This window comes from Dermochelys coriacea, chromosome 8, assembly GCF_009764565.3.
Source record: "Dermochelys coriacea isolate rDerCor1 chromosome 8, rDerCor1.pri.v4, whole genome shotgun sequence".
Lineage (NCBI taxonomy): Eukaryota > Metazoa > Chordata > Testudines > Dermochelyidae > Dermochelys > Dermochelys coriacea.
Window position 1 is genome coordinate 105477711 of NC_050075.1, and position 13396 is coordinate 105491106.

General features: G+C 42.9%; 1 protein-coding gene and 1 non-coding gene across 5 annotated transcripts in view; both read left to right on the forward strand.

Moving 5' to 3' along the window:
- TESK2 (testis associated actin remodelling kinase 2) overlaps nt 1-13396 on the forward strand; it is a 123354-nt gene that overhangs the window by 40209 nt on the left and 69749 nt on the right. For all 4 annotated transcript variants that reach the window (XM_038413354.2, XM_043491137.1, XM_038413353.2 and 1 more), the window contains exon 3: nt 807-928. In XM_038413354.2, the coding sequence (XP_038269282.1) occupies nt 807-928 (122 nt within the window). The remainder of the gene's footprint in view (nt 1-806; nt 929-13396) is intronic.
- LOC119860848 lies at nt 318-422 on the forward strand. Its single transcript, XR_005294664.1, has one exon. It is a non-coding gene; the product is annotated as a U6 spliceosomal RNA (small nuclear RNA).

Here is a 13396-nt window from a genome sequence, read left to right on the forward strand (position 1 = left end):
TTAACCTTTTTTTCAAAACTTCTAGTAATTAGAAGTGGGAATGGAGCCAAAATCTCGTGCGGGGGTGTGTGTGGAGAGAACTTGTGTAACAAAATGGAGCTGCTTTGCAATATAGATGAAGAGTTCCTCTCTCTGTCTCTGTCCTGATATCCAAAGACCTCTGTAGGGTTGGCTCTAGCTAGCTTCCAAATCACCTCTGGAAGATCATCAGTCACCATGATTTCTCATGACAGCAGCCTTCCACAGGAACAATGAAACTGTCATCACCTGGTAGAGGAGGGGCTATTGTGCATTGGAGACAACTTTCACGGGATTTAGAGTGTGGAACTCCCTCCCTCAAGAGAATTGGAACGATACAGAGAAGATTAGCATGGCCCCTGTGCAAGGATGACACACAAATTTGGGAAGCGTTCCATATTTAAAAAGAGACTGAGTGACCATGGAAATAACTACATTTGGAACTAAATAAAAAAAATGCATTTCTTCAGTGTACTTTTTCTTCAGTTTCTTTATGCTTGCTCATACAAATATGAAGAAGCAAGCAAACCCTCTAAACTTATCAAGCCTTTTCTCCTACAAATAGTGACAGAAGGGGGAGAAATGTTTTTTAAATACTTGGGAGGTACTCAAGCACTCTGGTAATGGAAAGTCATGTTATAGGCTAGAGATGGCATAGTTATCAACTTGTTTCAGACATGAAGGCATTATATCCTGCTGCTTGTCATATGCTACTCTGTTAATGGCTCATTGACCTTACATTTCCTGCCATCAAAATGTCATTTGCTCATTTTGCTTTTATTCTGTAGGTGAGACACAAAACTTCAGACCAGGTGATGGCTTTGAAGATGAACATGCTGAGCAGTAACCGAGCAAATCTTCTGAAAGAGATCCAGCTCATGAACAGGCTCTCTCATCCAAACATCTTAAGGTGCTGGGTTTTTTTCTGTTGGGTAGTAAGAGGGTGAGAGAAGATTCCTAAGAACGTTTTTTTAAAGGGTTTTGTGTATAACTGGAACTTTATGGATCGACAAGATAGTCTAATTTTAAAATAGGATTTTTCATACTAGAGCATATTACCTAGTTTGGCATTTTGCATCCAGTAATAAGCAATAACTGTTTCCTCACACAAACGTGAAAATCTTCATAACGTAATTGTCCCTACAATAAATCAACTGATATGAAGGAAGAGATTTGATGTCTACTTACTGTCTTAATGTGCATAGGTTAAAACTATTGTGAAAACATAATAATCAAGCTTCAGGACTGAAGAATAGAAACTAGAATTAAATTAGTCTGCCCTGATTAATACTTCTCCTTTCAAGGGTAAATTATCCAAGTTTTGCAATAGTTTGTCATATGTCATTTCCAAATACTTCTAAACAGCTATTATGGTTGCACCCTTGGTTCCTTTTCAGTCTCAGGCATACTTTCCTGAAGGTTAGGTGACCAGCAAGAGGCACTGAATGCATCCGATGAAGTGAGTTGTGGGTCACGAAAGCTTACGCTCAAATAAATGTTAGTTTCTGAGGTGCCACAAATACTCCTTTTCTTTTTGCGAATACAGACTAACATGGGTGCTACTCTGAAACCTGCTTCAGCTGAGGCCATGACATTGTTAGAATCTAATATGTGATGATGATCTGCACAGTGTACCCAAACAACATGGGTATACTGTATAGATGATGAGCATCATAACATCCTGGCAGACATCCTGACTGAGCTATGATGATGACTGAAGTTTTTCCTTGGGGAGTCATAGAATCATAGAATATCAAGGTTGGAAGGGACCTCAGGAGGTCATCTAGTCTAACCCCCTGCTCAAAGAAGGACCAATCCCCAACTAAATCATCCCAGCCAGGGCTTCGTCAAGTCTGACCTTAAAAACTTCTAAGGAAGGAGATTCCGCCACCTCCCTAGGTAACACATTCCAGTGTTTCACCACCCTCCTAGTGAAACAGTTTTTCCTAATATCCAACCTAAACCTCCCCCACTGCAACTTGAGACCTTTACTTATCTGCTACCACTGAGAACAGTCTAGATCCATCCTCTATGGAACCCCCTTTCAGGTACTTGAAAGCAGCTATCAAAGCCCCCCTCATTCTTCTCTTCCGCAGACTAAACAATCGCAGTTCCCTCAGCCTCTCCTCCTAAGTCATGTGTTCCAGTCCCCTAATCATTTTTGTTGCCCTCCGCTGGACTCTTTCCAATTTTTCCACATTCTTCTTGTAGTGTGGGGTCCCAAACTGGACACAGTACTCCAGATGAGGTCTCACCAATGTGGAATAGAGGGGAACGATCACATCCCTCCGATCTGCTGGCAGTACCCCTACTTATACATCCCAAAATGCCATTGGCCTTCTTGGCAACAAGGGCACACTGTTGACTCATATCCAGCTTCTCGTCCACTGTAACCCCTAGGTCCTTTTGTGCAGAACTGCTGCCTAGCCATTCGGTCCCTAGTCTGTAGCAGTGCATGGGATTCTTCCGTCCTAAGTGCAGGACTCTGCACTTGTCCTTGTTGAACCTCATCAGATTTCTTTTGGCCCAATCCTCTAATTTGTCTAGGGCCCTCTGTATCCTATCCCTACCCTCCAGCGTATCTACCTCTCCTCCCAGTTTAGAGTCATCTGCAAACTTGCTGAGGGTGCAATCCACACCATCCTCCAGTTCATTTATGAAGATATTGAACAAAACCGGCCCGAGGACTGACCTTTGTGGCACTCCACTTGATACCAACTGCCAACTAGACATGGAGCCATTGATCACTACCCGTTGAGCCCGACAATCTAGCCAACTTTCTATCCACCTTATAGTCCATCCAGCCCATACTTCTTTAACTTGTTGGCAAGAATACTGTGGGAGACAGTGTCAAAAGCTTTGCTTAAGTCAAGGAACAACTCGTCCACTCCTTCCCTCTCATCCACAGAGCCAGTTATCTCATCATAGAAGGCAATTAGATTAGTCAGGCATGACTTGCTCTTGGTGAATCCATGCTGACTGTTCCTGATCACTTTCCTCTCCTCTAAGTGCTTCAGAATTGATTCTTTGAGGACCTGCTCCATGATTTTTCCAGGAACTGAGGTGAGGCTGACTGGCCTGTAGTTCCCAGGATCCTCCTTCCCTTTTTTCAAGATGGGCACTATATTAGCCTTTTTCCAGTCGTCTGGGACTTCCCCCGATCGCCATGAGTTTTCAAAGATAATGGCCAATGGCTCTGCAATCACATCCGCCAACTCCTTTAGCACTCTTGGATGCAGCGCATCCGGCCCCATGGACTTGTGCTCTTCCACCTTTTCTAAATAGTCCTGAACCACTTCTTTCTCCACAGAGAGCTGGTCACCTCCTCCCCATGCTGTGCTGCCCAGTGCAGTAGTCTGGGAACTGACCTTGTTCATGAAGACAGAGGCAAAAAAAGGATTGAGTACATTAGCTTTTTCCACATCCTCTGTCACTAGGTTGCCTCCCTCTTTCAGTAAGGGACCAAATGCATCCGATGAAGTGAGCTGTAGCTCACGAAAGCTTATGCTCTAATAAATTTGTTAGTCTCTAAGGTGCCACAAGTACACTTTCCTTGACTTCCTTCTTGTTGCTAACATACCTGAAGAAACCCTTCTCGTTACTCTTAACATCTCTTGGTAGCTGCAACTCTAGGTGTGATTTGGCCTTCCTGATTTCACTGCTGCATGCCCGAGCAATATTTTTATACTCTTCCCCGGTCATTTGTCCAATCTTCCATTTCTTGTAAGCTGCTTTTTTGTGTTTAAGATCAGCAAGGATTCTTTAAAATACAGCCAACTCTCCTGGACTCCTTTCCCCCTCATGTTGTTCTCCCAGGGGGATCCTGCCCATCAGTTCCCTGAGGGAGTCAAAGTCTGCTTTTGTGAAGTCCAGGGTCCGTATTCTGCTGCTCTCCTTTCTTCCCTGTGTCAGGATCCTGAACTCTACCATCTCATGGTTACTGCCTCCCAGGTTCCCATCCACTTTTGCTTCCCCTACTAATTCTTCCCAGTTGTGAGCAGCAGGTCAAGAAGAGCTCTGCCCCTAGTTAGTTCCTTCAGCACTTGCACCAGGAAATTGTCCCCTACACTTCCTGGATTGTCTATGTACTGCTGTATTGCTCTCCCAGCAGATATCAGGGTGATTGAAGTCTCCCATGAGAACCCATCAAGCTCAGAGCCTGTCAGTGTTTGTAAGTAGTGTAGGCTCATTTTGCCAATGTGCCTTACTTTACGTTTACACATGGTTAATTTATTGAACCATTACTCAGCAAAATACTCAGAGAATGTCTCAACCTGTAATACTTATTAAATTGAAATGACAGTTTCCTCTTCCATATTTTTAAATAACTCAGGTCCCAGTATCAAACCCTGGAATGTACTCATTGTTAACTTTACTGTTCTTTGGAACAACTCTTAATTAATTATTAATGCAAGGCAATATACCTTACCCCTTTACCTCATTTTTTTCCCCCTTAATCACTCATGAGGAACACTCATCAGAAGTGTTTGTTTGAAAATCCCCATGAAGTACCCCACCAGTTCACGTCAATCTATTTTATTATTTTTTTCCAAATAACAGTTTAGAGAGGCACAGTTTTTTTTCTTACAGTAGCCATGCTGGTTTCACCTTATTAGATTATACTTATCCAAGTGTTGTACTAATCTACCCTTAATCAGACTCTCAGTCCGTTTTTTCTTTACCAAAGTAGGGCTCAATGGTCTAATTCCCAGCATTTCTGTTGGGGTTCTCTTTTTTATTTATATTTTTAGTGGCATCATGTGGGCAACTTTTCAGTTCTTTGGGAACAATAACTTTTATAAAGAATATTCCTCACTTCATTTCATTCTGAATACTCAGTTGTGTGGTGTGTGGTCCTCCTGGGCAGCTGATAGAGTTGCACTGGAATACAATTTGGAAGAGACTTTGTTTTACAGTCAGTGTATCTCAGTGCTTTCCATATCAAGTTTGCAAAACAGATGAATGTTCTAATTGCTAGTCTATAATAGAGCTGGACTCACCCGGCGGCGCCTCCTGCTGGTTGTCCTTGGGAACTAGCTCGTCCGCCTCTGGAGCATCCTCTGCCATCTGGTGAGCCACCTTACCACTGGCCCCAGTCCTTCCCAGGACCCAGTGCCATCTCCCACTGGGGTGCTGCCCCCTGGCAGTAAACCCCAACAATCCCTGAGGGTCTCCCCTCCCTGGGGAACCCCCACCCACTTACCCCCACGTCACCTCAGTCTTGGCTATTGCCAGTCATCGCTTAGCCCCACTCACACTGCAGTCTGCCCTGGGATCAGCCACTCATCACAGGTGAGGAGATTTGGACCTGCTGCCTCTGTCTACATGTGTGCTGCCCCCTTGCAACCCCAGTACCTAATGGGCCCTAATCTAGGTCTTGCAGCCTGGGGGTTTCCAGGCCAGAGCTCCCCTGCTCCCAAGGCCTTTCCCCCTCAGCCCTGCTCCAATCTTAGGTACTCCCTCAGGTCCCTGCAGCCCGGCCCTTCCCTCTCTGAATGCAGAGAGAGACTGGCTAAGCTTCAGCCTAGCAGCCCCTTTATAGGCCCAGCTGCGGCCATTTCCCCAATCAGCCTAGCTTTTCTTGCTCTCAGCCCTGGCTCTCTCCCCGAGCTGGCTTTTAAGCCCCACAGGACAGGAGCGGATAACCACCCCGCTACACAGTCCTACAAACTTGCTCTGAAAGTCAACCTGTTTCTTTTCTGGCTTGTGCTTTGTCATCATCAGTAATAGAGAATCTGTTGGCCAAATGCTGCGTTCAGTTACATCTAAGTAGCTCTGCTGCTTTTGGTGGGGTTTCACAGGTGTCAGTGAGAGCACAAGTTATTGGGTCTAGATACAGGGGTAACTGGATGAAATGTCCTGTGACATAGAAGGTCTGACTAGATGATCTGATGTTGCCTTCTGGCCTATTAATTTATGAATAATTTGAAAACAATGGTGTTGCACAGATGGCTCTGAAATGGAACAATAATTCTGTTGCTTATATGTGAACCAGAAGATATTCCAGTTTGCTCTGCCAGTGGTTCTGCAGGGCTGACAGTGATAAATCTTTATTCCCTCCCACACACCTTAGGTAAGGACATACAACTCTGATTATGTAAAAATGACCCCTTCTTATTCAGCTCACCAATTCTGATGTATGTTCACTTTTTCAGAGTAGAATTCACTGAAATTTTTCGAATTGCTTGATTTGAGGCTTCCTCCTTAGGGAAAAGTCACTGTCTATTAAAATTGCTGACTTTATCTTCCCTACTGGAAAGTGCCCTTGAAATAGGAATTTCTTCATTGTCTGCAGTAAATACCAATATAAAAATAGTATTTCACTTTGCCAGTTCTTCATCTCTCTCACACTTACTCCGTGCCGATTGTTTTTTTTTCTTTCTATTTTAGGTAATTGATATTTTGTGTTTTGTCCTCTTCGGTTTTATTTCAGAATTGAGCCCGCCCTGGCACAGTGTATTTTCCAGTCTCCTAAGGATGATTGCGGCAGATTTCCACCTTTTAAAAAGTTGTTCCTCTCTGTCCCCCAGCTAATAACATGAAGTGCTACTCTGTTTAACCATGTGTATTTTACTTTACTCCTTTTCATTTATATATTTTTGTACAGATGTCTATACACCATCTGTGCCTCTAATTCATTGTTGTAAGAAATGAGCCTACAGGCTGTTAATCCTGTTTAAAACTTTTTTTGTTCATGGATGTATTCATATCTGACATGCATTTGCTTTTGTAATATATAGTGCTGAGGGGAAAAACCACACGTAAGTCTCCTCTAACAGTAGCCTGGAGCACCATCAGATGTAGATCCTGTCATTAGGAGAATGTTCTACAATAGTATGTTTATGTTGAAGGGTTTTCTGGGATGACTTTCTAGGATTCTTATATTTGGATTTAAAGAGAACCGTTCTTTCCTAGTAAATTTTAAGTCTTTTGAATATGTAACTTTTCCATTCCAGGGATTTAAAGACTATTCTGTGCTTCAGCTTGCTTTTAACACTCTTTTCTTCATCACTTTTTAAATCTGTCCCCTAAAATTCTCTTATCATAGAATCATAGAATCATAGAATATCAGGGTTGGAAGGGACCCCAGAAGGTCATCTAGTCCAACCCCCTGCTCAAAGCAGGACCAAGTCCCAGTTAAATCATCCTAGCCAGGGCTTTGTCAAGCCTGACCTTAAAAACCTCTAAGGAAGGAGATTCTACCACCTCCCTAGGTAACGCATTCCAGTGTTTCACCACCCTCTTAGTGAAAAAGTTTTTCCTAATATCCAATCTAAACCTCCCCCATTGCAACTTGAGACCATTACTCCTCGTTCTGTCATCTTCCTTTGTTATTGCTGGGGAAGGTGTTCTCTCTCATGATATCAAACCTAATTGTGCTGTGGTCAATGTTTAACTAATGCAGCTTCTTCACTTGACTCTCAGGTGAACTTTGGTCTTACATAATAGGTAAATATAAGTCACCTCATCTCTTATAAGCTCTGATGTGCTGTAAAAAGCAATTGTTTTATGGCAGTGCTTTCAAACTATGATCTGTACATCATCAGATGGCCCTCTTCCTTGTGTTCTGCAGACTGAAACCTTTTGAGAGCCATGCTGTGTGGGGGTTTTTGTGTGGTTGGGAGGATCTTTTTCCTAGGAAGTAGTTTGCAAAATTATATCTCTGTCCTCTCCACATTAACCTGTCTTCCTGGTGTAGTTAGTAGCCAGAAACCTCTTTATCTCATTGATGTTAATTGTTCTACCTTTTGTCTGACACTAAATTAGGTGGCTTCTTTTCACAAGCATTCCTGTTAACTGACACTTAGCTTAAATATTCTAATATAAAGTTACTTGTTTTTTCTTTACTGATAAAATCACTGTCATCACTAATATTAATTTCATTTGGTTGAAATTCTGCTTATGCTTGTCTGCTGGCTGTATTGCCCAATCCTTATTGCTGGAAATTCCTGGCTATAGAATCATTTGTTGCCCCTGGCTCTGGGCATGGAATAAGTAGTCTAGCTGTGTTCTTTGTGTCTTGCATATCGTCACCAATATTAAAAGATTCCGCTGCCCAAACTCTCCACTTCATCTGACCCAGCTGTGGTAGCTTGCTGGCTCAGGGCAAAGTTAAAACTGAGTCTCCACCAGTTGGAGATAATGCAGCCCAAGCTGCCTTGCTGTCACCCCGGTGACCTCATGTACATGTTGAACATGAGAATCTATAAAAATAGAATCTTTGGGTCTCCAACACAAATGTACCCTTAAGGAAAATGAGAAATTGCCAGTGCTACCCTATGGATTATCTCTGCGCGCACACAAACATAAAACAAAAATGGAGCCACTTGTTCATCTCTCCAGGGGATATTTTTCAATATATTTTGTCACCTTCTCTTGTAGCTATATTGGCACTGTGGAGCTAACGGAAATAAAAAGCAGTATCAACTTAGTTCTGTCATTAAAGTCATCAGGCATGACTCTGAACACACACTGGGAATATATCTCTTGAGTAAGAAGGTGCCATTTTTGCATAATCATTTTGTGGGCCCTAACTTACATCATTCAATAGATGGTTTCAAGTTAACCCTTAAAGAGAAACGTAGGAGAGAAGTCTTGGTTGCTGATATTGACATGCATCATATCCAGGAATTCCTACCCAAGGCAATCTATAGGACTCTCTGATCCTTGTGAGATCAATGCTCTTTTGTCCTGCTCTGTGTTCTACAGTGCTCGCCATGGAGCAGTCTGTTAACCCAAGTCTTTCCTCTCCTGTGCTGTCTTTTAGATTAGTGCTTTTTCAGTATGTGATTGAATTTCAGGCTTTAATATCACTACTGTTTGCATGAAAAATACTTCTTTATTTAATAAGTACTTTAGGGACCTTTTATATATAAAAATGTTCTAGACACAAAGTCTTAGCTCATGTCTTAAATGTCCTCATGGGAACACTTCAAAGTATTGCTGTGTGTTTGGCAGCGAACATGCAGGCAGATTGACTCATTGATTAAACCCCACTGTCTGCAAATGTAATAAAACTAAAATAAAGTCTGCGTATGTGTGTCGTTTGAGCTTTCTTGAAGGAGAATTTCTTTCATCTGCTCGCACATATAAATTCAGCATCCTTGAAATATAATGCCAATCTATTTCCTTTTGCTTCAGTTGGTCCCCGTCAAGCCCTCCCATCAGTGGAATAACTTGTGATTTGAGTATGTTACAATAAGCTGACTGCTGGCATTGTTTTTTTTAGCACACTCAATATGTTTATGCTGAACAATGATTAGTAATTAAAAGATGGGAGTCAGAAAATGATTTAACAGGCTTGTTTTCCCCTATTACCTGGATCCTCAAAACAATTTTTAGAAATGGTTTGCACATACTGATGTAACATACATAAATATAAATAAAAATTTATGAAGCTGAAAAAGGGCTATTTGAGATGCCTTACCTTTGGACTAAAATGTGATATGGATTTACATTGTCAACAGTAAAAAGTTGTCAAAATGGATTTTTATTTAGTAGCGTCTAGTACAACTATGGAAGATTTTAGTGCAGATTTAGTGAAGTCATTCCCTGTGTTTGTTGTCACATTTTTGGGGTGCAATCCAGACCAGTTAAAGGTTGTCATCTCCTGCCTGGTTACCTTGGGTGCCTTAAAATGCTCTGCTGCTGTAGCTCCCAACCAGCCAGGGCCAGCTCCAGGATTTTTGCCACCTCAAGCAAAAAAAATGTTTGGCTGCCCCTGCTTTCTTTTCATGCCCCCGCCGCCCCTGGCTCTGCCCCTTCCCAACCTCCTTCCCCAAATCCCCGGCCCCGCCTCCTCCCTGAGCATGCTGCTTCCCCCACCCATTGCTTCTTGCGTCTCCCCTCCACAACACCCTACCCTAGCTCACCTCCTTTCCGCCTGCTCCCCTGAACACGCCGCCACTCCGCTTCTCCCCGCTCCCTCTCAGGCGAGGGAGAGGCAGCGCGTTCAGGGGAGCCCGCGGAGCGGAGGTGAGCAAGGGTGGGGGGGAGTGCAGGAAGTAACGGGGGGGTAGACGAACCGCTCCTCACCCCAGCTCACCTCCGCTCCACCACCGCCGCCTCCCCCGAGCGTGCCGCCACTCGGCTTCTCGCTCCCTCCCAGGCTTGCTGCCTGAAACACCTGCTTCGGGCAGCAAGCCTGGGAGGGAGGGAGGGAGAGAGAGAGGGGGGAGAAGTGGAGTGGCGGCAGCGCGCTCAGCGGAGCAGGCGGAGGCGAGCTGGGGCAGCGGGGGCACATTTCTAGGGGCAGCATGGCTGGCGTCAGAATGACGCCCCTAGAAATGTGCCGCCCCAAGCACCTGCTTGTTTTGCTGGTGCCTAGAGCTGGCCCTGCAACCAGCATACAAACATGCACTGAGTCTGTGTCGTAAGCAGCCCTGGTTCAGTAATTCTGACTCCAGCAGCTTGCTGTTACACTGGTCTCCGCCAGTCTTGGTTACTACTAGCCAAGTGATCCCAACATAGCCTCAGTCCTGAACTTCCCCCAAAACTGCCTGCCTGCCAGCCAGCCAGAGGCTCAGAGGCCGAAATGGGAAAGCGCCCCAACTCCACGCCTGGCTTCCTTGCTGTTCCTCTCGCTCTGTGCGCGTTGGCCTGGGCCCAGGTACAGCCCTGGGCTCCAGCCCCACAACTGTTTTTTTCTTAAATATTAAAATTGTAAGTTTAAAAAAAAATGGAAACCCCCCCACACTCCATAACCCTGATTTTTCTCCCCCCCCCCCCCCAAAAGCCCTGCCCTGATTTTTGTACAGGCTTCTAGATCTCTTGGGAGTCTTGTTTTATATACAGTTCAGAGAGCTTCAAACCAAGGAGACACTTTGCAGACTTCCTTTCTAATCCCTCCCTCAATGTAAACCTTGTATACTGTTGTCCCTGCTGCCCCCCCCCTCGGGTTGGTGTACCTTGTGCTTGTACGTTTCAGCGCTGTAGATGGTGTATGATCCTGTTCTTTCAATGTGTTCTCACTAGAGCAGCTGTCTCCTTTGATATTAGGGGAAAGCAGGAGAATAATAATTTTTGAAGTGTCCAGTCCTTTCCTGGACCACTCAGAGAAATAGTGAAGTTAGTTTGCTGCTTTAAAGCGAGCACCCAGCAGCTTGCCACAATAATTGGAGTTAAGTTACTTCAATTTAAACACAGCACTGGGTTGGTTTAGATTAAAATAAACATGCTTGTTAACAGGATATAGGCTTAGTGATAGCAAATAAAAGAAATAAAGTTAGAAATGGTCACAACAAATAAAAGGAAATTTTAGACTTTTAGATGTGTGTTTTCAAGCTAGCAAGGCAGTCTTTGTTTAGGATTGTTTCTCTGATCAATTACTCTTGATCCAGCATGGCTGACTGTCTCTCAGTCAGGATCTTCCACCGAAGTAGGAAGTGCTGTTGTCTTGTCAACTTAGGTGAAAGATAACACTGCTCTCTCTTTATAGTCCTGTAAGCCTTTGAAAAGCATCTCTCTCGAAGTTCATTGGCCCTGCTTCCAGAAGCAGAAAGGCAGTCTGCATCCACCACTGATAATTATTTCTTCCCTTGGTTAGCTTGATGGCTTTCTTTACCTTTTAATGTAAATGTACCTCCATTGTCTCTGATGGTGTCCAGGTTGGCTAGATAAATAAATACGCAATTCTTTATGATCCAGACATGCTGACTCCCCAGCCACCTTGTGACCTTTGGTTCTGTCTGCTGCATGTATAAATTGCAATTCCATTGTCCCTGGTCACCCAGCTTCATTTGTATTCAAGACCTGGGCAGGCCGGTTTCTACTTTGCTCAAATAAAGACTTTAAAACATTGTATCAGAGGACAATAATAACTTCACATGTGGCATTGTTATATATCATATATATTCCACAATGATATTAATGACCAATGTGGTGGTGAGTTTTCAGACGATACTTCACGAGATTTGTACAAATGTCGTTGAAGTAGTGTGTGTAGGGTTTGACTACAGAGTGCTTAGGGTCACATCCATACCCTGCCCTCCACAAATATTCAGTGCCATGGTACAAGTATATTTATATAAGCCCTCATTTTCTCAGCACTGAAGACAGTGCATCTCACCAAGAGGAATAATCCTTAATGGATCAGCAAGCAGGTCTACTGCCTATTCAGATAAATGGAATCTCACTTGGGGCAAAGAATTTCTAAATCCAGCTAAGTAGTTGTATCTTCTAAATAGCAGCTGCCTGTATTACCACAGCACAATTATTTTTCAGCAGTGTTTGGATTAGCTGGGAGGCTCACTGTTGCCTGATACAGCACCCACAGGAACATGTTATCCAGGAATTTGGATTGGTGGAGCTATGTCCTTTTAAACCTGTTTTCCAGATTTTCAAAAAAAAGTTGCATTCTTTGGTAATGATTAAATGATACAATTTATGTTGCTTATAAATATATTAACAACACTGTCTTGGTTTCTTTTTGCTTGCATGGCAGTTTCTAATAGAGTGGGGTTTTAGAAATCTAGCCTGTTTATACGACCTCATAGCTACTAAGCCTTGTTTCAGTTCTATTTAAGGGGTAGAAACATCTTTATTTCCCAAACAGAAAGCCAGTGTTTCTCATTGTTTTTAATTTTGTTCTTGTTTCTAAGATTTTGAACTGCTGCCTATTCCTGCAGTATCTGAGTGCTCACAGTAGGCTGCAGAACATGGCATCTTTTCCCGTTTGTTTCTCTCTGATGGAGACACTGTCAAATCTTATTGGCCTTATCTTACTTTAGCTTTTATACCTTCCAAATGAACAGATAAAATTAGCTATATTTTTTGTCTCACTTTTCTTTTTAATAAACCTGTCACATCAGTATCTTAGTGTTTTCACATTTACTGCTTTCTATTCTTCTTCAGCCTAAACGGGGGTGTGTGAACACCCACTAAATGGCTGTTTCAATTTTACTAAAGGTTTTAGTATTTAAAAAACGAAAAGATCTTTGTGAAAACCTGCTGTAGGTTACTTTTGATATAGACTATATTTTTTACCATAATGGATGTGGAAAGATGTATTAAATAAGACAATTGGAATAAAATAATTTGCTGGTTTGATACTGAGACCTCCTGTGACCCAACCAGTTTAGCTGAAAAAATTTACAAATTCCATCAGAACTGGCTAACATCATTGAAACTTCTGAATTCTACCTGCTTTTTTGCCAGTTATTTTTCTTCTGTGGCCTTCACCATTCCCTTCCACAAAGAACAACTTTGTCTCACAAACATCTCATTGTATTAACATCAGACTTTACTTACATACATTTAAAAAACCTGTTCTTTTCCAAAAGACCTTCGTCTGTCATGGATGTGTAGGGTAAATTCATTCTTTTTTTGTGAAATGTTTGAAGATTCTTAGATGGAGGTTCCACATTTAAAAAAGAAAACG